The 24,301-nt window shown below is 45.2% G+C and overlaps 1 protein-coding gene across 3 annotated transcripts in view; it reads left to right on the top strand.

Moving 5' to 3' along the window:
- The window catches only part of LOC105060923 (probable sulfate transporter 3.3), a 55,306-nt gene that overhangs the window by 6,094 nt on the left and 24,911 nt on the right, over positions 1-24,301 (top strand). For 2 of the 3 annotated variants that reach the window (XM_073247945.1, XM_019845906.3), the window contains exons 7-12: positions 7,683-7,796; positions 7,907-8,023; positions 8,700-8,826; positions 9,159-9,445; positions 9,535-9,725; positions 9,843-9,922. In XM_073247945.1, coding sequence (XP_073104046.1) covers positions 7,683-7,796; positions 7,907-8,023; positions 8,700-8,826; positions 9,159-9,445; positions 9,535-9,725; positions 9,843-9,922 — 916 coding nt within the window. The remainder of the gene's footprint in view (positions 1-7,682; positions 7,797-7,906; positions 8,024-8,699; positions 8,827-9,158; positions 9,446-9,534; positions 9,726-9,842; positions 9,923-24,301) is intronic. The other variant, XM_073247946.1, reaches the window with a different exon arrangement.

The following is a 24,301-nucleotide window of genomic DNA, read 5'->3' as shown; positions in this document are numbered from 1 at the left end:
CCTGCATGTTCCGTTACAGGCCCCCGTATGATTTGTATCTTCGGTATGGCGATGCATCACCCCCCAATATATGCCCCCCTACTCCCTGGTGTGAACTAGGGTTAGGCCCAGGGAGTAATACGATGTTTTTGAAGATATGAATCAAGTCCTAATCTTTCAATCCACACAACGTGCTCGTTGTGTGATTCGATCGGATAGCCCACAGAGGGAAGATCAGTCGTAGCAGGCATGCTAGGGGCTTCGTTGCACAGTCCATAGGAGAGAGGCTTTAGCACTGACAGAGGTGCGTGCGCAGGGAGCCTTCCATTTGATCTTTCTCCTCTGTTCAAAGTAATCATAGGTAAAAAATTCATGGTTAGATTAGTATATGGCTCATGCTGAGGTTCAGTGTGCAGATCAAAATTTGAATGCTTGAATATTGCAATTCGTCATCCATGTTCATGCAATAGGAGCGGTGATGGCGTGCAGAGGAGAGATCGGCTACAACGAGCATGTAGGGACATTTGGTGCCTCTTGCAAGTGGCTTCTATTCCTTCCGAAGCTGAATACATATGCCAGAAAAGCAGTGGGCACTAGAGGATCATGGGGTCGTAGTCGGCCCCACTATCGTCGAAGGTTCATGCAGGCGCGCAAGGAGCCATCAGACCTGCAGACCCGATGAGGGTCGACACCAGCAAAGATGCACTGTGCATGCACGCAGAGAGCGTGAGGCTATGCACAGGGACTTTGGCACTGGCAAAGATGGACGCAAGTGTGGGGGAGAGTTTGGAGCTGCCCCAGGGGATTCGGGCTCGGCAAAGGCTCATGGGAAGCTTCGGCTCTGAGAAGCTTTGGCATCGCGGAAAGCTTTAGTGCTGTCCGATGAAGGCAGGTGCATGCAAAAGTGCGGCCGTTCGCAAGAGACCAGCTTCGGTCGGGCATGCCTTGATGCTACCTGTAGGCACATAAGAGGCGCAGCTGCCTGCAGGGGCTGCACATGAAAGGTCTCGACAACTGTCGATGAAAGTGCACAAGAAGGGAAGGGCGTTGCTTACTAGTGGCTTTAGTGCAGACAATGGCAAGTCATGCATGGGCGTTGGAGGTACAAGGGGTGGTCCGACTATGCGGGAGGCCTGTGGGGAGCATGCCAGACTCTGGGACCATCATAGGCGATTTCGATCGTGCATGAGAGTGCGTGGGGTAGGATTGACCGTGCGAGGGAGGATCAATGTCGTAGGGATGGCTTCAGCACAGCCGCGGACGGCTTAGGCTGCATCGGGATGCATGCGGGGAGGATTGGCGCTACAGGGATAGCTTCCATGCGGCTGCATCAGAGGTGTGCAGAGAGTGCGTGGGGGTGATTCAGTCATCAGGATAGGCAGCTTCAATGCCACCGATCCGATGGAGCTTGGTGTCGAGAGACATGCAGGTGCATAGGAGACTAGGGGCATCGATGCCCTTTTTCCCCTCCCCACTTCTCTCTCTATCTTTTTGCTCCCCTCATTCTTGTCTGTCACTGCGACAAGACAAGAGATCATTGCGTCTGCTAGGTATGGAAGAACCAAGGCAAATCTCATCAATGGGCATCTCACGACGGGTGGCACACTGTCCAAGGGGTGACATGGCGTCTCATCCATCAAGGGACTTGACTCCATCAAGCTTCAAAAATGGCCATACATGGGGCCATATAAGGATGGCCTCGGTACTGTTCGAAGTGGACGCGCATGAAGAATCATGGGCCGCTCACGGAGGACTGCTTACAGACGGCTTTGGTTTCGTTTGGGGTCGGACGCATAGGGATTTTCTTTTCTTTTTTTTTGTTATGTCACTTGTGGGGTGATGGGACAAGCCATTACTGCATCCACCAGATGTGAGAGAACCAAATCTAATTCCAAAGCATACGCACAGTAAGCAGCACACAATTGGGAATTGATGATATCCAAGGATAGCGTGGCATAGTATGCATGGGAACCCCTTGTAGGAGCCACCTGCAGGGGCTGTGCATGGGTGGCCTTAGCATCATCTGAGATCGAATGCAGTCGTCCGAGGTCGACTTTGGCATCGATGAAGGTCGATCACACAAAAAGCTTCATTTATCTTTCGTCCTCTTTTCGCCACCTTTTCTCTTTTCACTATCTTTTCTTCTTCTATTTTGTTTGATTGTGCTACATTGGTGGCATCCCCCGTAGCAGACTTTAGAGCTATTAAAGGCTAAATCAGTTTATGGGATCACTTGCACATGTGGAAGAAGTAAGGCTGCTCGTGGGGTACGTGCATAGATGGCCTCATCATGATCTGAAATCAGACGCACGGGGTCCCTGTTCCTGTAATTAAGCTGTTATCAATCAAAATATTTTGAATTAAAATTTTTCACCTTTGTCTGTATTCATTGCTTCGATTTTCATGTTGTTGCATTTAAAACTTAAATATGCTTAGATTTTACATCAGTGAGGTCTCCTGCCCCCACTAAAGAGTAGGGTCTTCAATCCCCTACTAAAGAGTGGGGTCTTCAACAATAGGTTTCGGCTCCTGCCTTTAGGGGTGCATTGTGGCCTACTTCGACCCCTTGTGGGAGGATTGGCCCGTCTTTGACTCCTTCAAAACTTGATGGCATCTTTGCTCTACCGAAGCTCGATGGCATCTTTGCTTTATCGTGGCCCGAGGGATTTTGTCCTACTTTATTCTGGCTAATGTGGATGGCTACTCTGGCTCCTCGCAGGAGGCTTCACCATGCTTGACATCATAGGCCTCGGGGATACGGGACTCGATGGCATCTTTGCTCTACTGAAACTCGATGGTATCTTTATTCTATTGAGGTTCGTCTTTAATTCTTTCAGAACTCGACGGTATCTTTGCTCTACTGAAGCTCGACGGTATCTTTGCTCTGTCGAATCTCGAAGAATTTCATCCTTTTTCAGCCTGACCGATGTGGGTGGCTACTCCACCCCTCGTAGGAGGCTTCGCCACACTTGACATCGTAGACCTCGGAGATGCGGGACTCGATGACATCTCTACTTTATCAAAACTCGACGACATCTTTATTCTATCGAGGTCCGTTTTTGAACTTTTCGGGACTCGACGGCATCGTTGCTCTATTGAGGCTCGAGAAATTTTATTCTACTTCGTCCTGACCGATGTGGGTGGCTACTGCGGCCCCTCGCAAGAAGTTTCACCATGCTTGATATTGTAGGCCTCAAGGATGCGAGACTCGACGGCATCTTTGCTCTACCAAAATTCGATGGCATTTTTGCTCTATCGAGGCCTACCTTTGACCCCTCATTGAAAAATAAGGTCTTGACATCCTGAACGACTAAGATCTTTATGGATGTTGACTTGCTGAAAAGCAGAGTTCGACCTCCAAAGGTCCGGATTGGTTACCCTCTGCTATTTAGTCATCGAGGGCTTCAGATCAGTCTAGATCTGACTTCGGGTCTGTTTGGATTTGGCTTCAGATTGATCTAATTCTGGGCTTTAGATCAGCCTTAATTTTGACTTTAGTTTCGATTTCGATTTTTGACTTTGACTTCGGCCTTGATTTTGACTTCTACTTTGGCCTGGATTTTAAATTTGGCCTTGATTTAATTTTGACTTCGGCTTTGGTCTTGATTTTAACTTCAACCTCAGCCTTGATTTTGACTTCGGCTTCGGTCTTAATTTTAACTTGGGCTTCGACCTTGATTTTAACTTCAGCTTCGGCCTTGTTGGGATGCTCACAGGCCTACAGTCTTTCCCAGAAAGAAAAAAAATAAAGTAAAGAATGAGGGCTTAAGAACCTCTTACCAAAAAGTTGTGTATGTTGTTTGAAGCTCGCTTCCTCTTCCAATCTGGATTGCATGCCCCTTATTGATTGGACTCAACGGAAAGTGCTTGGGAGGATGTTAACCGATCCATTTTATTTGTGGCCATCGATAAGAAAGCACTCGAGCAGTTGGATTCAGCACCCCTGCGAATTCGTAGATCCCCTATGGGACTTTTTTTAAGAAGTCCTCCCTATTCTGATAAAAAAAGAGGAATATGCATTTATAGGAATGATAATAAATAATAAAGTAAATGTAAAATTCCATCATAATGGGGCATAAACAGAAGAGGGAACATTGGGACTAGTTCGAAATCCCTTATATATTTTTATTTCCCTTTTTCTCTTGATCTCTAGCAGACCTTTTCTCCTTTTTGCTTTCTCTCTCTTCTTTTAATGTATACTTGAAAAGAAGAGAAGCCATGAGAAGAGAAAGAGGGCTCTTAGAGTGGGAGGAGGTTTCTTTCGAAGACTAGATGTTCAATCAATTTTATCTTTGGAGACTTAATGTCATTGAGGTGGTGCGATGGAGTTCCTTTGATAAAACGATCACTCCCTCCCATGAATAAGCTTGTGTCCTCCCAACTTAAATTATTTGCTCCTCATTCTTGAGCCTAACCAGGAGAGCTTAAAGGGAGGGGCACTTCTCGTTTAACAAGGCAGAGCTTGATGGTTGCACAGTGTGGACCATCTTTTTTCTTCGAGGAATTGGTAGAGAGGGTTGTGAGGCCACCTTCGATGGTTAACATGGAACATGATTTCTAATTAGAGCTTCTGCCGACAAGCGTGCCTTGGGTTAGAATGTCCCAAGGATGCTCTTCGTGGTAGCATAACAATGAGTTGCTCGTTCTTTCTCAAAAATGGGCAGATCATTCCTCTAGTACTAATCTGTTATAGATGGAATCAGTCCTGGACCAGAAGTACTGAAGCGAGGCGAGATTCAATGAATCGATGGTGATTGGATCTGCAAAAAAAATTCTCACTGGAGTTGGCTCTGGTGGAGACTCTCCGATACTCAAGTCAGATTTTTCGCAGCAAGAGAAAAAGAGCGAGCATTTATGAGAGAGAGAGAGAGGAGGTGTACCTTCTTTGAAATCCCTGGATTACCTTTTTATAGGTGAGATTGGAGCTTTGAAAAAAGTGGAGGTCGGAAAGGACCTTTTTGACCCTCATCGTGTTCTTGAGCACCACGTCTGACCCTTTGATTTTTTGAATTGGTGAGAATTGTTACCTCACAGTATGTAGAGGCCATCCCCATTGATGTTATGAGTTGACAGTTAGAGATTTTGAGAGTGGGATGGCTTTATTCTGTTCATAGCTGCCTCTATTTTCAAATAGGACAAAATGATTGGCTTACAACCTCTCAGAGTCATCATGATAAGCTGTGAGCTTTAATGGTTTGATTTGACAGTTACACGAAGGCTTCGGATGGATGCTACAGAGCGCGATGACCGAACCAAGAAGCAGGAGAAATGGGCTTCCTGAGGTGGTGTGGTTCGTCGTGACCATGCGAGGGTCAACGTTTCTCGAAATAATAGTTTGAGATAGTCACTGGTGTGACACATGATTAGGAGTAAGGATCGACCAAAGATCCTTAAGGAAGATAGCTGAGTTGAAGTTTTTCTTGGATCGGCATCCGATATCTGGGTGTCACCTCTAAGCTAGTGGGTAAGGACTCAACCGAGACAAACATCAGCCGTCTCAACTAAGGTCGTCGGCCGAAATCAAGATCCATCCCATAAGTACGCACTGGGGTGTTTAGAAGGTAAGGATCAATAAGATCCGAAATTAAACCTCCACTTGCACTATATTAGATGGTTTTCCGAAGTAATTGTTCCACAGCTCTGGAATGGCATATCTACCATCAGAATCATATTCACTTATCTCCGACCTGTACTACGAAATAATCCGCATGTTCCATTATAGGCCCCCATATGATTTGTATTTTCGGTATGGCCGATGCATCACCCCCAACAAATAAAATATTGATATCTCATACGGTCAATCCTAAAATATTATTATTATTTTTTTTTTGGGGAGAAGATCCATGACTGTTTGATTATTAGTTCTGAAATTAATCAGTTAATATATCCATTCGAGAATGTAAAGGAGCGATTGAAAATAACAATTAGTATATGTACGTTGTTCTAGCTAATATCTCAGGATCTATTAGGTAATATTGATCAAGATAATAAAACCCCACATTTTTTTTATAAATTGATACAAGTTATATACTGACCAAAACCAAGATCTTATCTAACATGTTCATGTTTCACTCAACCATACCTGTTCATCTGTAGTTGTTTAGAGAATATCTCTTGATATGTAGACGCTTCTTTTTTTTGGAAAAAGAAATTGAAGAGTGGCCAAAAGTCCCATGTCTTAATCCATTGGCAGTCATTTTTAAGCGGCTTTACCATCTCTACCATTGGCCAAACTAAATGGGATCTTAGCCATCATTCTCTGAAGATATGTGCATAAATGTAAATTAGATATGAGTCATAGGTATCCATGCTTTGTTTCACATGCATCACTTGTAGACAATATTGGTACTTGATGAAATATACATGACTAATTTAAAGGCAAACTTTTAGGGGTATTCTTTAAAAAGGTTCTGCGGATGTGCAATGCTAGAAATATCTCAAGATATGCACATGACCATTAGATCAGCCGAAGCTATACATTTGGAAATAAAAAAGAAAGAAAATCTTACAGAGAGCTGATGCATCTGTTTTAGATTGGGTCAAGCAGACCAGCTAAGTCCCATTCATATAACAGTAGATTTGCATCAGAGTTGGATCATATAAGATCCAAGATACACTGGGCAAATGATGGTCCGTTTTCAACTAGTGGATCCAAATTTTGTGTTCAGAGTTGGTCGATATGCGGTCGAGTTTTGCTTGAACTAAGCCGACCCAACCTATTTCCATAATAATTTAGATTAAATCGTCAGTTCTGTTACTGTTCTACTTTAATTATGTCCACATCTCAGAAAGATGCTCCACTCACATTTTATGGCGATACTGAGTTCACCTCCAAGCTGGATTTTCTTATTTTGTCTTGAAGTAGTATGTCTACTTTGCTTTTGTTAGTCTTGCATGGCATTCGGGCTGGCCTGATGTTTTTTTTGTGTTTTTTGACAAACATTATGCATCGGATAAATGGATGAAAAAATTGTACGGTAGTAACAATAAAGAAATTATAATTCTGAGCATCTTGTCACGTTCTGATAGGCTCTGAGGGGTTAGTCTAAATGCGCCAACTTTTTTCCACCGAGTTTTGCAGGTAAATTACAACGGATGGCTTGGGCCCATTTTAGAATGTGAACATAATTGCTGTCATCCAACTATTTTTCTTAATATATTTTTTCGTGTTAGATGGCAAACATGAGCATGATGCTGTCTCGAATAATGTATTAAAAGGTGTTGCATTGAGATCCCTGAAAGATCTAGTGAAAAGCAGAACCTCTACCAGCATAGATACCTTAGCGGCAAGTCAGCATCTCCCTGACAGACGTAGTGTGGTTATGGTTCCTGGATAGTGCGTTCTTTGAATGTGGAACATGTAAATACTATGAATATCAAACAAAATAATAAAGGAAATGCCAATGGCAGATAATCCAAACTACTTATCCTTGCGTGTTAGCCTAATCTCTTTGCGTTCTGCATTTTTTCCCTTAGTATTAGCCCAAAGAGAAAAGCATGTTGTTTACTATTTTATTTCTACTCCTTGGAAGTTAACCGCAATATACACAAGATCATAGAGTATACTAGATAAATATTTCTTAGACGGCGTAAAACGAAAAGCTAAGTGCAGGGAAATATTATTTTCATTCCTGAAAATATGTACTATATTTAACTTCTTGTTGAGATTTTTTCTTTTTTGGGTAACATATAATCTGATGCAGAGCATGAGAAGACCAAAGCTTTTCTGGGTATCAGCTGGAGCTCCACTGACATCTGTTGTCCTTTCTACTCTTCTTGTCTTCCTTTTCAAAGCTCAGAATCACGGCATCAGTATTGTTAGTATTCTTAAAAGATCGACTTCATGAACTCTCTGACTCTTTCTCTGTAACCTTGCTAATTTTTTTTTGTTTTCTGTATGTACAATCCTCTTTGGATGGCTATGCAGATCGGACAACTGAAATCTGGACTTAACCGTCTTTCTTGGGACAAATTACTCTTTGACAGTACCTATTTAGGCACCATAATGAAAACTGGGCTAGTTACTGGGATTATCTCCCTCACCGTAATTCCCTTTACACATTTAACTTCTAGTTTATTGTGCTGTGAATTCTACTATGTATCCACCATGCACACCAACAAGCACAAATGTACTCGCACCAACAGAGTAATTGAAACAAGCCACAAGATGCTTAACTTCCATGGTTCTTTTCTGTATGTTTTATTAATTGATTTTCTGATAAAGCCACATGAGTAGTTGTGTAAGAGTTTGCTCGGATTTAATTCTATCTTTGAAACAAGCATTATATTTTGCCATAGGATAGTTGAAGGGATCCATACCAATGGTTTGCTTACAGAATTTGGGCTGATTGTAATTGAAAGAAAATAAAAGGGCTACTCTGTTTTTTTTCCTCCTAAACAGCGAGCGCGTAGTCTGCAACGACATCTACTTAAGACAACCATCTCACATCCAAAATAGATTAGCAGTTCTCATGCGTTCTAATGCACATATTTTACATGTATGATTTTCCTGGCACTATCTATCATATAGATATTGAAGATTGCATCATAATGTTTTTTATAATAGGAAAGACAGCATAATCTTGCCCACAAAATGAAGGCTTGTCAGTTTTTAAATAAGTGACATGCATCAAGAAAATGCATGTTCGGCACTGCACCATAGTCATAGAATTGTTTCTCGCTAAAATAATTAAATAAATTTCTTCTCTGTGTTTGTTTAGGAAGGAGTTGCAGTTGGGAGAACTTTTGCTTCACTCAAGGACTACAGAGTAGATGGGAATAAGGAGATGATGGCCATAGGGTTGATGAACATTGTGGGTTCCTGCACTTCATGCTATGTTACGACAGGTAACATCGAGAACATGGCGGATGAGGAAAGCTCTAATTAGTGATGCATCTTATTGCCTCTTCTCAGGGTTCTGGTTGTATCTTTAGTGCAAAAGAATGATTCCCCCTCTTGCGCAACGTCAACCATCGGATTGTACAATGACTGCTTCGAGATCTGTTCGGTCAGATTGAAGAAAGAGATTTGAGTGCGTGTAAGGCGCGATCCAACGGTTGATTTTGCGAAAAGAATATCAGTCATTCTTTCGCGCGAAAGACATATACAACCCCGGACCCCTCTTCTCAAGACCAAAGCCCCTCTAATGAAGTACCACACCAAATGTGTGAATTTGTAGGAGCTTTTTCCCGTTCAGCCGTGAACCATCAAGCAGGATGCAAGACTGCACTATCCAACATAGTGATGTCTGTGACGGTGATGTTGACCCTCCTCTTCTTAATGCCGCTGTTTGTGTATACCCCCAATGTTGTGCTTGGTGCCATCATCATTGCAGCTGTTGTCGGACTTATTGATGTCCCGGCGGTGTACCACCTATGGAAGATGGATAAGATCGACTTCATTGTTTGCTTATGTGCATTCCTAGGTGTCCTCTTCATTTCTGTGCAAGATGGGCTTGCCATTGCTGTAATGACCGTGTTTGTCGTGCTTGTTTCCTTTGGTGTGCATTGTAGCTCCTCTATGATGACTGATTATTGTTGGTTTGATGCATGTAGGTGGGGATATCCATATTTAGGATTCTTCTGCAGATCACCAGGCCTAATATAGTAACACTAGGCAACATTACAGGGACTGATATCTATCGAAATCTTCATCACTACATTGATGCCAGAAGAGTTCCTGGGTTCCTCATCCTAGCTGTGGAAGCTCCCATTAACTTTACAAATACCACCTATCTCAATGAAAGGTCTACTCCAAATGACTTGTTAATAAACTATATCTGCAAGGAGCAGTTGATTTCCATTCTTTTAGTTTGACTGAAATAGGACCACCTGAAAGGAACTTTTAATTCTTACGTTGGTAGGATAACAAGATGTATTGAAGAAGAAAAGGCTGTAGATCATCATCAAGCTGTTCTACGATTTGTTATCTTGGACTTGTCCGGTACGTTTCTTTCTTTATAGTACATTTGCTTTCTAATTTCAGTTCATATTTTAATACATTGAAAGCTTGAACCATCGTTTTGGTAACCACTTACAGTTTAAGCTGATACATTATACAGAACTTTCTACTAGACTTGGAGCATCAATTTAGGGGTATGGTATGATTAGTAAGTTTTTCTTATGTTGGAAAAGTCCCAGGTCACAACATGATAAGTTGTTATGGTGCACCAGTTAGTCTGTAGTCAACTGAGACACATAAAACAACAAAGAGGTTGGCGGTGCTTCATATAGAAGTCAAAAGTAGAGGGAAAGACAACTATTCATCTGTTCTCTTTTGCACATGCCCATGGTCATGCATTTGCAATCAAATTAAATTTCTCCTCAGAGCACAGTTACACTGGGACTCTCATTGTGTTCGAGAGTCATATACTAGAAAGGAACGATAAGCCTCAGAGCTCCGTCAAAAATCTAGGATGAGGAAAAAAAAAAATAGTTGATCCTATTTAATCTCTACTTCAGAAAGTTGCACCTAGAGTATATGATGGCAAGTAAAAGATTAACTCACCCTAGATTCTATTGTACTTTCAAGACTTTTATTTAAATAACTTTCAGAGATGGTTTTAGAGTCTTGTTTAATAGGATTGATTTGAAAGAATTCTACTTTGGATGCATATTGAATCAAGAAGGTTATCAAGTCATCAGGATTCTATGTTCTGTTGTTTTTGATACCTTTCTATATAGGATATTATGGGATTTCAACTGTCTATTCCTAGTTTTCTTGTAAAACAAACTATAGAAAATTAAGAAAATGACTATTAGTGCTGGCTCACAAAGCATTAATCTATATGAAATCATGGAATGAATAAGAGATTCTTTTGACCAGCCAGGATTGATCCTTCCTATATTCTTTCTCTTCTCTATTCTTTTGGTCTCTGTCTCTTAATCTATCATCAATTATTTATTTGATTTCCTTTATTTACCATCCCCTATGTCATTTGTTTTTTGAGAACAAATATCCACATTCATTGTTTACCAAATGTTAGCTATAGGCCATTTATGGGCCCGCTTATCTAATCTGGAAACCATGAGAATATTATTCCTCCTGACATTCTCTATCGCCAAAAGCTCTTAACAGGTTTATTTAAATATTTATTTGAGCACAAAATCCTAATGCAAGCCAAGATTGAACCAAACACAAAAATGGAGCCAAAATAGCTGGGAGTCTGATGGTAAACTGTGCACCATCACCCAACGCTCTGGAAGGTTCATTTTTTTTTTGGTAACAAGAGAAAGTTCATTCAAATATTTATTTGATCGCAATATCCTTATGCAAGCCAGGCCTGATCCAAACACAAAAATGGATCCAAAATGGGCAGGAAGTATCTGACAGTAAACTATGCACTGTCGGAAGGCATATGATGATGCCATGGTCACCATTAGAAGGGAGCTTCTCGAATCCTTGCTTGTGAAGCGTCCAAGTTCGAAGATGACTGTAACAATTTGGACTCTGTTGGAGCCTCTAGGATGCCATCTGAAAGATTAGAGGAAAATCCCATAGTAACCCCAAGATTGGTAGATCTGACGGCAAGTGTGTAACCATCGATCGAAACACTTCTCATGGTGAACTAACTGCCATCCATTCCCTTCCAATGGCTATTAGGTCAATGTTGAAAGGATATGTTTTCTGGTGGATTTAGAGCTTAGTTTTTGAATTTTGCTTGGACTCGATGGATATACCAGGTCGACTCTATCGGTTGGAGTCCTTGGCTATGGCAAAGCTCCCTTGATAGTAAGGTTAAGTTACTAATTATCTCTAGATAATTTAGTTCGTTATATTTCGTTGGCCTTTGACTCAACTCAACTCAGTTCAATCCCCAACAAGTAATGGTCATGTACAGGAAACCTTTTCCTCGATCATGCTCAGTTTAGGGCTATAATTTTTGAGAGGTATAGAGATGTGGTGCCCTTTCTTACGACTTCATTCCATGTGATTTCCAATCAACTCCTACCTCTCTTTTTTTGTACATGCACTACGCATGTGTCCATCTGTTGGCCTATGTTATATATATATCCAAACCATCTAAGCCACCGTTCTTATAATTTATCCTCAATTAGTGCTATTTTATCTTTTTACAAATAACTTTAATTCTTATTCTATCTTTTCTTGAATTATATACAATCCTATCTCAAAATTCTCATTTTAGCCATATTCATCATATATATATTTTATTTTCCAACAGCTCAACAGTCTTATCCATGAAGCATAGTTGGTCATATTGTTATCCTATAAAACTCTATCTTTAACTTGGCAAGTATCCTATGATCATTGTTGGATGGATGTCTGGCCAGGACATCACCTTCCAAGACCTTTTCAGTACCACGCGATGCAGCAGGAAGAAAGAAGAAACAAAATAAAACAATCAAAATACGTGGATCAGCCACAAAAGGGCTCGCCTCCACGGGACATGCAAACTTCACTATAAAAAAGAAATTTTACAAGAGGAGATCTCACCCTCAACCCTCGTACATCCAATTTCTCTTTCACTAGAATTTTTCCTCACAAAAAGCTCTCTCTCTTGGAGGATCCCCCTGAACTTCTGAAGTGCCCGATGTCCGCTGTCCAGGAGCCCTGCTCCTTCTCTCTCAACGGCCTCACGCCTCTCTCTTTTTCTTCTTGGGTTTCGCACGACGTCCTCAGCAAAAAACTAATCACCCACTCCTCTCTGTGGAGGCACAGGCCTTTTAAAGGCCTTAAACAAGGTTTTAATCTAATTAGATTAGGTTTAGATCTCCTAAACAAGCCAAATCAAGCCCCTGAATCGTCGGATCAAGACCGAAAACTCCTTGGACCATCCGATCGCGACCGGTCTACGGAATAGTGCCGTGGACTGCGAGAAACGCATGAGAAACGCCCACGCGGTCCACGCGGTCCGCCATGGACTGCCCAATCCACGGTGGACCGGGGTACAGGGTCCAGGCAAGGCGCCTGGGCCTGGGCTGGCCCGCGCACGCGCGCCTGGGCCACGCACGTGCGTGGGCCCACGCATGGGTTGGGCTGCGCGCTCGATTGGGTCGCGCGTCCCGCGCATTGGCCCCGCCTGGGCCGTGCACCGCCACCGGCCGCCTGCGGCTGCACCGCCGCCAGCGGTCCTCCACCGCCTCGAGTCTCGTGCCGATTTTAAAAGCTCGTATCTTCTCCGTCCGAGCTCCATTTTGGGTGATCTTGATCTTGTTGGACTCCATTTTTCACTGTGAACCTCACTGTGAGCTCAATATGGGCTGAATCTTGAGGCGTCAAATCCTAACAATCTCCACCTCGACTCGATATTCGGCCTCCTCCAAACTCTGAGAGCTTCTGGATCTCCTCGCCCCACCCCATGCCCTGGGACAATCGCTTGCTAATCATGGATGGGCAAACATGGGAGTCGAGCCAGACTGCTCGATCCCATCTCTGTCGTATGCTGTGCTCCTCCTGACCTGAGACCTGCTCGGGGCATCGTCATGCGGCAATAGAAATCTCACCTTCCGACGTCGCCTCTCGTCCTTCCGAATCTCCTCTCTCGTGCCCGATCCGCCTCCTAGAGCTCCACCTCGCTCTGGACTCCGCCTGGCTCCTGAAGCTCCACCTCGCACTGGACTTTCTATCAAGTAATAATGTCCTCTGCTCCCCTTCTTCCCCTCCAGCACAATCCTATCGCCGTGTAGCACCCTCAGGAATCCTCCACCAGCTACCATCCTATAGCCTCTCGAATCCAGTCTGCTAAGTGAGATAAGATTTCGTCTGAAATTGGGTATGTATCGGACCTCCCCCAATCTCCTCACTGCACCATCATGTATCCTCCAGCCGACCGTCTCAATGCCTCTGATTGCACAGCTCGATCCATCCGACAGATATACAGTGCCCTCACTGTTCTCCAGGAAGTCAAACTGCTCCTCTCTGCAACATACATGATAGGGGCATGCAGAATCTAATATCCACTGCTGGGAAGAAGTAGATACCTCGTCAGATATCTCCAGGATATCTCCATCTGAATCGCTGCCGGCCATCGCTACAGCAGCCACAGTTTGATTTTTGAGTTGAGGGCAATCTCTGGCTAGATGTCCCAACTCCTCACACCAGTAATACCTGATTTTGCTCAAGTCCCTTTGGGACTTGGACCACCCTCGTTGCGGTCTCCTGTCGCTTCGTCTACCACCTCCTGCTCCTCCAGAAGCCACCAAAGCTGAGCTACCACCACCTGAGCTCGAAGCTGGATTCTCCCTCTTGAGAACCTCGTTCTGGAGTATCGCCGCAGTGATCTCGTCCATCTTGATGGTGCTCTTCCCCACTAGAAGAGCAGTCACCAAGGACTCGTACGAAGGGGGAAGCGACGCTAGCAAAATCAGCACCCTGGTCTTCTCCTCAATATTCTCGCCAACGCTGAGGAGGTCGGTGAGAGTTTTCTGGAAGTGGCTTAGATGCTTCTGCACACTCTGTCCCTCCGTCATCCGCGGTTGGTAGAACTACCTCCAGAGAAAAAGAGTGTTGGTGAGAGACTTTGCCATGTACAACTCCTCGAGCTTCGACCACAGCATCGTCGGAAAAGTCTCGCTCAGCACATGGATCACCACCTCATCCGTCGGGTACATGCGGATGGTGCTCACCGCCTGCATCTGTAGCCGTTTCCAATCCCGCACCTCCATGGTGGTCGGCTTCTCATCGCACAAGAGAGTATCGATCAATCCCTGTTGGATGAGCACGTCCTTCACCCTTGCCTGCAACAAGAAGAAATTACTCTTACCATCAAACTTGTTGATCTCCATCTTGATTATTCCTGTCTTCTCAATCTTCAGTCTTGCTCACCACCGCTGCAATCTGCATCTTTGTACCGTCTTACTTTGATACCACTTGTTGGGTGGATGTCTGGCCAGGACACCACCTCCCATGACTTTTTCAGTACCACGCGATGCAGCAGGAAGAAAGAAGAAACAAAATAAAACAATCAAAATATGTGGATCAGCTACAAAAGGGCTCGTCTCTACGGGGCATGCAAACTTCACTATAAAAAAGAAATTTTACAAGAGAAGATCTCATCCTCAACCCTCGTACACTCAATTTCTCTCTCACTAGAAGTTTTCCTCACAAAAGCTCTCTCTCTTGAAGGACCCCTCTGAACCCCTGAAGTACCTGGCGTCCGCTGTCCAGGAGCCCTGCTCCTTCTCTCTCAGCGGCCTCACGCCTCTCTCTTTTTTTTCTCGGGTTCCACACGGCATCCTCAGCAAAAAATCAATCACCCGCTCCTCTCTGTTGAGGCACAGGCCTTTTAAAGGCCTTAAACAAGGTTTTAACCTAATTAGATTAGGTTTAGGTCTCCTAAATAAGCCAAATCAAGCTCCTGAACCATCGGATCAAGACCGAAAACTCCCTGGGCCGTCCGATCGTGATCGATCTATAGAATAGTATTGTCGACCGTGAGAAATACATGAAAAATGCCCACGCGGTCCACGCAGTCCGCCATGGACCGCTCGGTCCACGGTGGACCGAGGTACAGGGCCCAGGCAAGGCGCCTGGGCCTGGGCCGTGCCCGCGCGCGGGCCTGCGCATGGGCTGGGCTGCATGCCCGCCTGGGCCGCGCACCTGGGTCGCGCATCCCGCGCGTTGGCCGTGCTTGGGCCGCGCGTCGCCGTCGATGGTCCTCCGCCGCCTCGGGTCTCATAACGACTTCAAAAGCTCGTATCTTCTCTGTTCGAGCTTCGTTTTGGATGATTTTGATCTCATTGGACTCCATTTTTCATCGCGAATCTCGTTGTGAGTTTAATGTGAGCTGAATCTCAAGACATCAAATCCTAACAATCATCAATTGTTTAACAAGATCCTTTAGGACTGATACCATGAAAGCTAGTAGATTTGAAGCCACTGCCGATATCTAATAACGCTTCACTCAAGTGGTCAAATATCTAGCAGCATGTCGAGCAGATCTACAAGGAAGTTAGGAAGAGGACCACAAACAACAAGAAGTAGCACCGAGATTGAGGAAACAGAAAGGACCAACAAATCCACTTCAAACCTATGATAAAGTTCTCATCCGTGATAGACTCGATTGGCACCCATTGAATTTCCACAAGTTGCAGTCTCTGTGTCTTGGGCTCTTTAGCATTATTAACTGAGTGGGACGTAATGTGTATGCCGTGGACCTGCTGAAGGATCTTCACTTTAGCTCCACCTTTAACATCGTCAACCATGCACCCTGTTTCAAAGGATATATAAGAAGCATGGATGGAATTAGAGAGCACAGCTCCCAGCACCGATGAAGTAGAAAAAGTAGGAAATCCAGGTCATATATAGTAAAGATTCCTAATAATTAAAGTGGAAGGACCTAGCTATATATCTGAATTTCTCAAGTCGTACGTGCACTAGCTATGGCGTAAGATGTACACACCTGAATCCGGATGTCTATGAAAAACAACAAGCCCTTTGTTCGTTGGAGCCATGCATACTCCAATCTAGGAGGATTTGATCTATACAATCCAGGCCCAACCCGAAACATAAAAAGAACCAACATATATAGGCCAGAAGCATTTGAAGGTGAACCATGCACTATCAAATGCATCTGACGATCGATCGATGCCATCGTCACTAATAGGAGGCTTCTGGAAGGCTTGCCTGTGAAGCAACCAAGTTTGAGGCTGACTCTAATAATTTGGATGGCACCAAATTAAGCCTTCCTCCGAATAATCAGGACAACATCCATAAGATTAATTAGAGCATGTCTTGAATGGATGGTGGAGTAGTAGAGTTTTCATTTTTGCATTCCAAAAATTGTATTTCTTGCACCTAACCTTGGAATTGTTGGCTTTGAAGATCATATCATTGAGTTGAATCTCTCTTGTAACTTCTTCTAATGCCACTGCGCTAGCTATAGATGATAATGCCAAATCATGACACAATAACTGTTAGGATTTGACGCCTCGAGATTCAGCCCACATTGAGCCCACAGCGAGGTTCGCGGTGAAAAATGGAGTCCAACGAGACCAAGATCACCTGAATCGGAGCTCGGATGGAGGAGATACGAGCTTTTGAAGTCGGCACGAGAATCGAGGTGGTGGAGGACCGTCGGCGGCGGGCGGTAGTGGCGCGGTAGCAGGCGGTGGCGCGCGGGATGCGCAACCCAGGCCGGCGCGGGACGCGCGACCCAGGCCCGCGCGGTGGAGGCGCGCGGCCCAGGCGGGCGCGTGGCCCAGGCGCGCGCAGGCGCGGGCCGGCCCAGGCCAGCGGCCTGTTGGCCCTTTGCCCCGGTCCACCGTGGTCCGGGTGGTCCACGGCGCAGCCTGTGGACCGCGTGGGCATTTTCCACGCGTTTCTCGCGGTCCACGGCACTATTCCGTGGACCGGAGCGTGATCTAAGGGCCCAGGGGGCTTCCGGTCTTGATCCGATGGCTGGGAAGCTGATTTGGTTTGTTTAGGACTCCTAATCCCTAACTAATCATGTTTTAAGCTCTGTTTAACCCTTTAAAAGGGCCTGAGATGAACAGAGAAGGGTAAGGTGTTCGGGTTTCTCACCGCCGTACGAACCGAGAAGAGAGAGAGGGGCGAGAGTGCTGTGAGGAAGGAGCAGGGCTCCTGGACCGCGGTCGTCAAGCTCTTCAGGGGTTCAGGGGGTCTCCAAGAGAGAGAGAGCTTTTGTGAGGAGAACTTCAGATGAGAGAGAATTGGGTGTACAAGGGTTGAGGGTGAGGTCTCCTCTTGTAAAATTTTTTTTTCATAGTGAAGTTTGCATGCCCCATGGAGGCGAGCCCTTTTGTGGCTGATCCACGTATTTTGATTGTTTTTCCTTTTGTTTTGTTTCTTCTTTCTTCCTGCTGCATCGCGTGGTACTGAAAGGATCTTGAGAGGTGGTGTCCTGGCCAGACATCCACCCAACAAGTGGTATCAGAGCAAGGCAGTACAAGGACGCAGATTGCAGTGGTGGTAAGCAAGACTGAAGATGGAGAAAACAGGAACAATCAAGATGGAGATCAATAAATTCGATGGTAAGAGCAATTTCTCCTTGTGGCAGGCAAGGGTGAAGGACGTGCTCATCCAACAGGGGTTGATCGATGCTCTCTTGTGCGATGAGAAGCCGACCACCATGGAGGTGCGGGATTGGAAACGGCTACAGATGCAGGCGGTGAGTACCATCCGCATGTACCTGGCGGATGATGTGGTGATCCATGTGCTGAGTGAGACTTCTCCGACGGTGCTGTGGTCGAAGCTCGAGGAGTTGTGCATGGCGAAGTCTCTCACCAACACTCTTTTCCTCTGGAGGCAGTTTTACCAACTGCGGATGACTGAGGGACAGAGCTTGCAGGAGCATTTGAGCCACTTCCAGAAGATCCTCAGCGTTGGTGAGAATGTTGAGGAGAAGACCAGGGCGCTGGTTTTGCTGGCGTCGCTTCCTTCTTCGTACGAGTCCTTGGTGACTGCTCTTCTAGTGGGGAAGAGCACTATCAAGATGGATGAGGTCACCGCGGCGATACTCCAGAACGAGGTTCTCAGGAGGGAGAACCCAGCTTCGAGCTCAGGTGTCGATAGCTCAGCTTTGGTGGCTTCTGGAGGAGCAGGAGGCGGTAGACGGAGCGACAGGAGATCGCATCAAGGGCAGTCTAAGTCCAGGAGGGACTTGAGCAAAATCAGGTGTTACCGGTGTGAAGAGTTGGGGCATCTAGCCAGAGATTGCCCTCAACTGAAAAATCGGACGGTGGCTGCTGTAGCGACGGCCGGCAGTGATTCAGATGGAGATGTCCTAGAGATATCTGACGAGGTATCTACTTCTTCCCAGCAGTGGATATTAGATTCTGCATGCCCCTATCATGTATGTTGCAGAGAGGAGCAGTTTGACTCCCTAGAGAACAGTGAGAGCACTGTATATCTGCCGGATGGATCGAGCTGTGCGATCAGAGGCATTGGGACGGTCAGCTGGAGGATACATGACGGTGCAGTGAGGAGATTGGGGGAGGTCCGATACATACCCAATTTCAGACGGAATCTTATCTCACTTAGCAGACTGGATTCGAGAGGCTACAGGACGGTAGCTGGTGGAGGAATCCTGAGGGTGCTACGCGGTGATGGTATGATTAGTAAGTTTTTCTTATGTTGGAAAAGTCCCAGGTCACAACATGATAAGTTGTTATGGTGCACCAGTTAGTCTGTAGTCAACTGAGACACATAAAACAACAAAGAGGTTGGCGGTGCTTCATATAGAAGTCAAAAGTAGAGGGAAAGACAACTATTCATCTGTTCTCTTTTGCACATGCCCATGGTCATGCATTTGCAATCAAATTAAATTTCTCCTCAGAGCACAGTTACACTGGGACTCTCATTGTGTTCGAGAGTCATATACTAGAAAGGAACGATAAGCCTCAGAGCTCCGTCAAAAATCTAGGATGAGGAAAAAAAAAAATAGTTGATCCTATTTAATCTCTACTTCAGAAAGTTGCACCTAGAGTATATGATGGCAAGTAAAAGATTAACTCACCCTAGATTCTATTGTACTTTCAAGACTTTTATTTAAATAACTTTCAGAGATGGTTTTAGAGTCTTGTTTAATAGGATTGATTTGAAAGAATTCTACTTTGGATGCATATTGAATCAAGAAGGTTATCAAGTCATCAGGATTCTATGTTCTGTTGTTTTTGATACCTTTCTATATAGGATATTATGGGATTTCAACTGTCTATTCCTAGTTTTCTTGTAAAACAAACTATAGAAAATTAAGAAAATGACTATTAGTGCTGGCTCACAAAGCATTAATCTATATGAAATCATGGAATGAATAAGAGATTCTTTTGACCAGCCAGGATTGATCCTTCCTATATTCTTTCTCTTCTCTATTCTTTTGGTCTCTGTCTCTTAATCTATCATCAATTATTTATTTGATTTCCTTTATTTACCATCCCCTATGTCATTTGTTTTTTGAGAACAAATATCCACATTCATTGTTTACCAAATGTTAGCTATAGGCCATTTATGGGCCCGCTTATCTAATCTGGAAACCATGAGAATATTATTCCTCCTGACATTCTCTATCGCCAAAAGCTCTTAACAGGTTTATTTAAATATTTATTTGAGCACAAAATCCTAATGCAAGCCAAGATTGAACCAAACACAAAAATGGAGCCAAAATAGCTGGGAGTCTGATGGTAAACTGTGCACCATCACCCAACGCTCTGGAAGGTTCATTTTTTTTTTGGTAACAAGAGAAAGTTCATTCAAATATTTATTTGATCGCAATATCCTTATGCAAGCCAGGCCTGATCCAAACACAAAAATGGATCCAAAATGGGCAGGAAGTATCTGACAGTAAACTATGCACTGTCGGAAGGCATATGATGATGCCATGGTCACCATTAGAAGGGAGCTTCTCGAATCCTTGCTTGTGAAGCGTCCAAGTTCGAAGATGACTGTAACAATTTGGACTCTGTTGGAGCCTCTAGGATGCCATCTGAAAGATTAGAGGAAAATCCCATAGTAACCCCAAGATTGGTAGATCTGACGGCAAGTGTGTAACCATCGATCGAAACACTTCTCATGGTGAACTAACTGCCATCCATTCCCTTCCAATGGCTATTAGGTCAATGTTGAAAGGATATGTTTTCTGGTGGATTTAGAGCTTAGTTTTTGAATTTTGCTTGGACTCGATGGATATACCAGGTCGACTCTATCGGTTGGAGTCCTTGGCTATGGCAAAGCTCCCTTGATAGTAAGGTTAAGTTACTAATTATCTCTAGATAATTTAGTTCGTTATATTTCGTTGGCCTTTGACTCAACTCAACTCAGTTCAATCCCCAACAAGTAATGGTCATGTACAGGAAACCTTTTCCTCGATCATGCTCAGTTTAGGGCTATAATTTTTGAGAGGTATAGAGATGTGGTGCCCTTTCTTACGACTTCATTCCATGTGATTTCCAATCAACTCCTACCTCTCTTTTTTTGTACATGCACTACGCATGTGTCCATCTGTTGGCCTATGTTATATATATATCCAAACCATCTAAGCCACCGTTCTTATAATTTATCCTCAATTAGTGCTATTTTATCTTTTTACAAATAACTTTAATTCTTATTCTATCTTTTCTTGAATTATATACAATCCTATCTCAAAATTCTCATTTTAGCCATATTCATCATATATATATTTTATTTTCCAACAGCTCAACAGTCTTATCCATGAAGCATAGTTGGTCATATTGTTATCCTATAAAACTCTATCTTTAACTTGGCAAGTATCCTATGATCATTGTTGGATGGATGTCTGGCCAGGACATCACCTTCCAAGACCTTTTCAGTACCACGCGATGCAGCAGGAAGAAAGAAGAAACAAAATAAAACAATCAAAATACGTGGATCAGCCACAAAAGGGCTCGCCTCCACGGGACATGCAAACTTCACTATAAAAAAGAAATTTTACAAGAGGAGATCTCACCCTCAACCCTCGTACATCCAATTTCTCTTTCACTAGAATTTTTCCTCACAAAAGCTCTCTCTCTTGGAGGATCCCCCTGAACTTCTGAAGTGCCCGATGTCCGCTGTCCAGGAGCCCTGCTCCTTCTCTCTCAACGGCCTCACGCCTCTCTCTTTTTCTTCTTGGGTTTCGCACGACGTCCTCAGCAAAAAACTAATCACCCACTCCTCTCTGTGGAGGCACAGGCCTTTTAAAGGCCTTAAACAAGGTTTTAATCTAATTAGATTAGGTTTAGATCTCCTAAACAAGCCAAATCAAGCCCCTGAATCGTCGGATCAAGACCGAAAACTCCTTGGACCATCCGATCGCGACCGGTCTACGGAATAGTGCCGTGGACTGCGAGAAACGCATGAGAAACGCCCACGCGGTCCACGCGGTCCGCCATGGACTGCCCAATCCACGGTGGACCGGGGTACAGGGTCCAGGCAAGGCGCCTGGGCCTGGGCTGGCCCGCGCACGCGCGCCTGGGCCACGCACGTGCGTGGGCCCACGCATGGGTTGGGCTGCGCGCTCGATTGGGTCGCGCGTCCCGCGCATTGGCCCCGCCTGGGCCGTGCACCGCCACCGGCCGCCTGCGGCTGCACCGCCGCCAGCGGTCCTCCACCGCCTCGAGTCTCGTGCCGATTTTAAAAGCTCGTATCTTCTCCGTCCGAGCTCCATTTTGGGTGATCTTGATCTTGTTGGACTCCATTTTTCACTGTGAACCTCACTGTGAGCTCAATATGGGCTGAATCTTGAGGCGTCAAATCCTAACAATCTCCACCTCGACTCGATATTCGGCCTCCTCCAAACTCTGAGAGCTTCTGGATCTCCTCGCCCCACCCCATGCCCTGGGACAATCGCTTGCTAATCATGGATGGGCAAACATGGGAGTCGAGCCAGACTGCTCGATCCCATCTCTGTCGTATGCTGTGCTCCTCCTGACCTGAGACCTGCTCGGGGCATCGTCATGCGGCAATAGAAATCTCACCTTCCGACGTCGCCTCTCGTCCTTCCGAATCTCCTCTCTCGTGCCCGATCCGCCTCCTAGAGCTCCACCTCGCTCTGGACTCCGCCTGGCTCCTGAAGCTCCACCTCGCACTGGACTTTCTATCAAGTAATAATGTCCTCTGCTCCCCTTCTTCCCCTCCAGCACAATCCTATCGCCGTGTAGCACCCTCAGGAATCCTCCACCAGCTACCATCCTATAGCCTCTCGAATCCAGTCTGCTAAGTGAGATAAGATTTCGTCTGAAATTGGGTATGTATCGGACCTCCCCCAATCTCCTCACTGCACCATCATGTATCCTCCAGCCGACCGTCTCAATGCCTCTGATCGCACAGCTCGATCCATCCGACAGATATACAGTGCCTCACTGTTCTCCAGGAAGTCAAACTGCTCCTCTCTGCAACATACATGATAGGGGCATGCAGAATCTAATATCCACTGCTGGGAAGAAGTAGATACCTCGTCAGATATCTCCAGGATATCTCCATCTGAATCGCTGCCGGCCATCGCTACAGCAGCCACAGTTTGATTTTTGAGTTGAGGGCAATCTCTGGCTAGATGTCCCAACTCCTCACACCAGTAATACCTGATTTTGCTCAAGTCCCTTTGGGACTTGGACCACCCTCGTTGCGGTCTCCTGTCGCTTCGTCTACCACCTCCTGCTCCTCCAGAAGCCACCAAAGCTGAGCTACCACCACCTGAGCTCGAAGCTGGATTCTCCCTCTTGAGAACCTCGTTCTGGAGTATCGCCGCAGTGATCTCGTCCATCTTGATGGTGCTCTTCCCCACTAGAAGAGCAGTCACCAAGGACTCGTACGAAGGGGGAAGCGACGCTAGCAAAATCAGCACCCTGGTCTTCTCCTCAATATTCTCGCCAACGCTGAGGAGGTCGGTGAGAGTTTTCTGGAAGTGGCTTAGATGCTTCTGCACACTCTGTCCCTCCGTCATCCGCGGTTGGTAGAACTACCTCCAGAGAAAAAGAGTGTTGGTGAGAGACTTTGCCATGTACAACTCCTCGAGCTTCGACCACAGCATCGTCGGAAAAGTCTCGCTCAGCACATGGATCACCACCTCATCCGTCGGGTACATGCGGATGGTGCTCACCGCCTGCATCTGTAGCCGTTTCCAATCCCGCACCTCCATGGTGGTCGGCTTCTCATCGCACAAGAGAGTATCGATCAATCCCTGTTGGATGAGCACGTCCTTCACCCTTGCCTGCAACAAGAAGAAATTACTCTTACCATCAAACTTGTTGATCTCCATCTTGATTATTCCTGTCTTCTCAATCTTCAGTCTTGCTCACCACCGCTGCAATCTGCATCTTTGTACCGTCTTACTTTGATACCACTTGTTGGGTGGATGTCTGGCCAGGACACCACCTCCCATGACTTTTTCAGTACCACGCGATGCAGCAGGAAGAAAGAAGAAACAAAATAAAACAATCAAAATATGTGGATCAGCTACAAAAGGGCTCGTCTCTACGGGGCATGCAAACTTCACTATAAAAAAGAAATTTTACAAGAGAAGATCTCATCCTCAACCCTCGTACACTCAATTTCTCTCTCACTAGAAGTTTTCCTCACAAAAGCTCTCTCTCTTGAAGGACCCCTCTGAACCCCTGAAGTACCTGGCGTCCGCTGTCCAGGAGCCCTGCTCCTTCTCTCTCAGCGGCCTCACGCCTCTCTCTTTTTTTTCTCGGGTTCCACACGGCATCCTCAGCAAAAAATCAATCACCCGCTCCTCTCTGTTGAGGCACAGGCCTTTTAAAGGCCTTAAACAAGGTTTTAACCTAATTAGATTAGGTTTAGGTCTCCTAAATAAGCCAAATCAAGCTCCTGAACCATCGGATCAAGACCGAAAACTCCCTGGGCCGTCCGATCGTGATCGATCTATAGAATAGTATTGTCGACCGT

The sequence above is a fragment of the Elaeis guineensis genome, chromosome 13, assembly GCF_000442705.2.
Source record: "Elaeis guineensis isolate ETL-2024a chromosome 13, EG11, whole genome shotgun sequence".
Lineage (NCBI taxonomy): Eukaryota > Viridiplantae > Streptophyta > Magnoliopsida > Arecales > Arecaceae > Elaeis > Elaeis guineensis.
The sequence above is the reverse complement of the archived record's forward strand: the minus strand, read 5'-3'. Positions and strand labels throughout refer to the sequence as shown.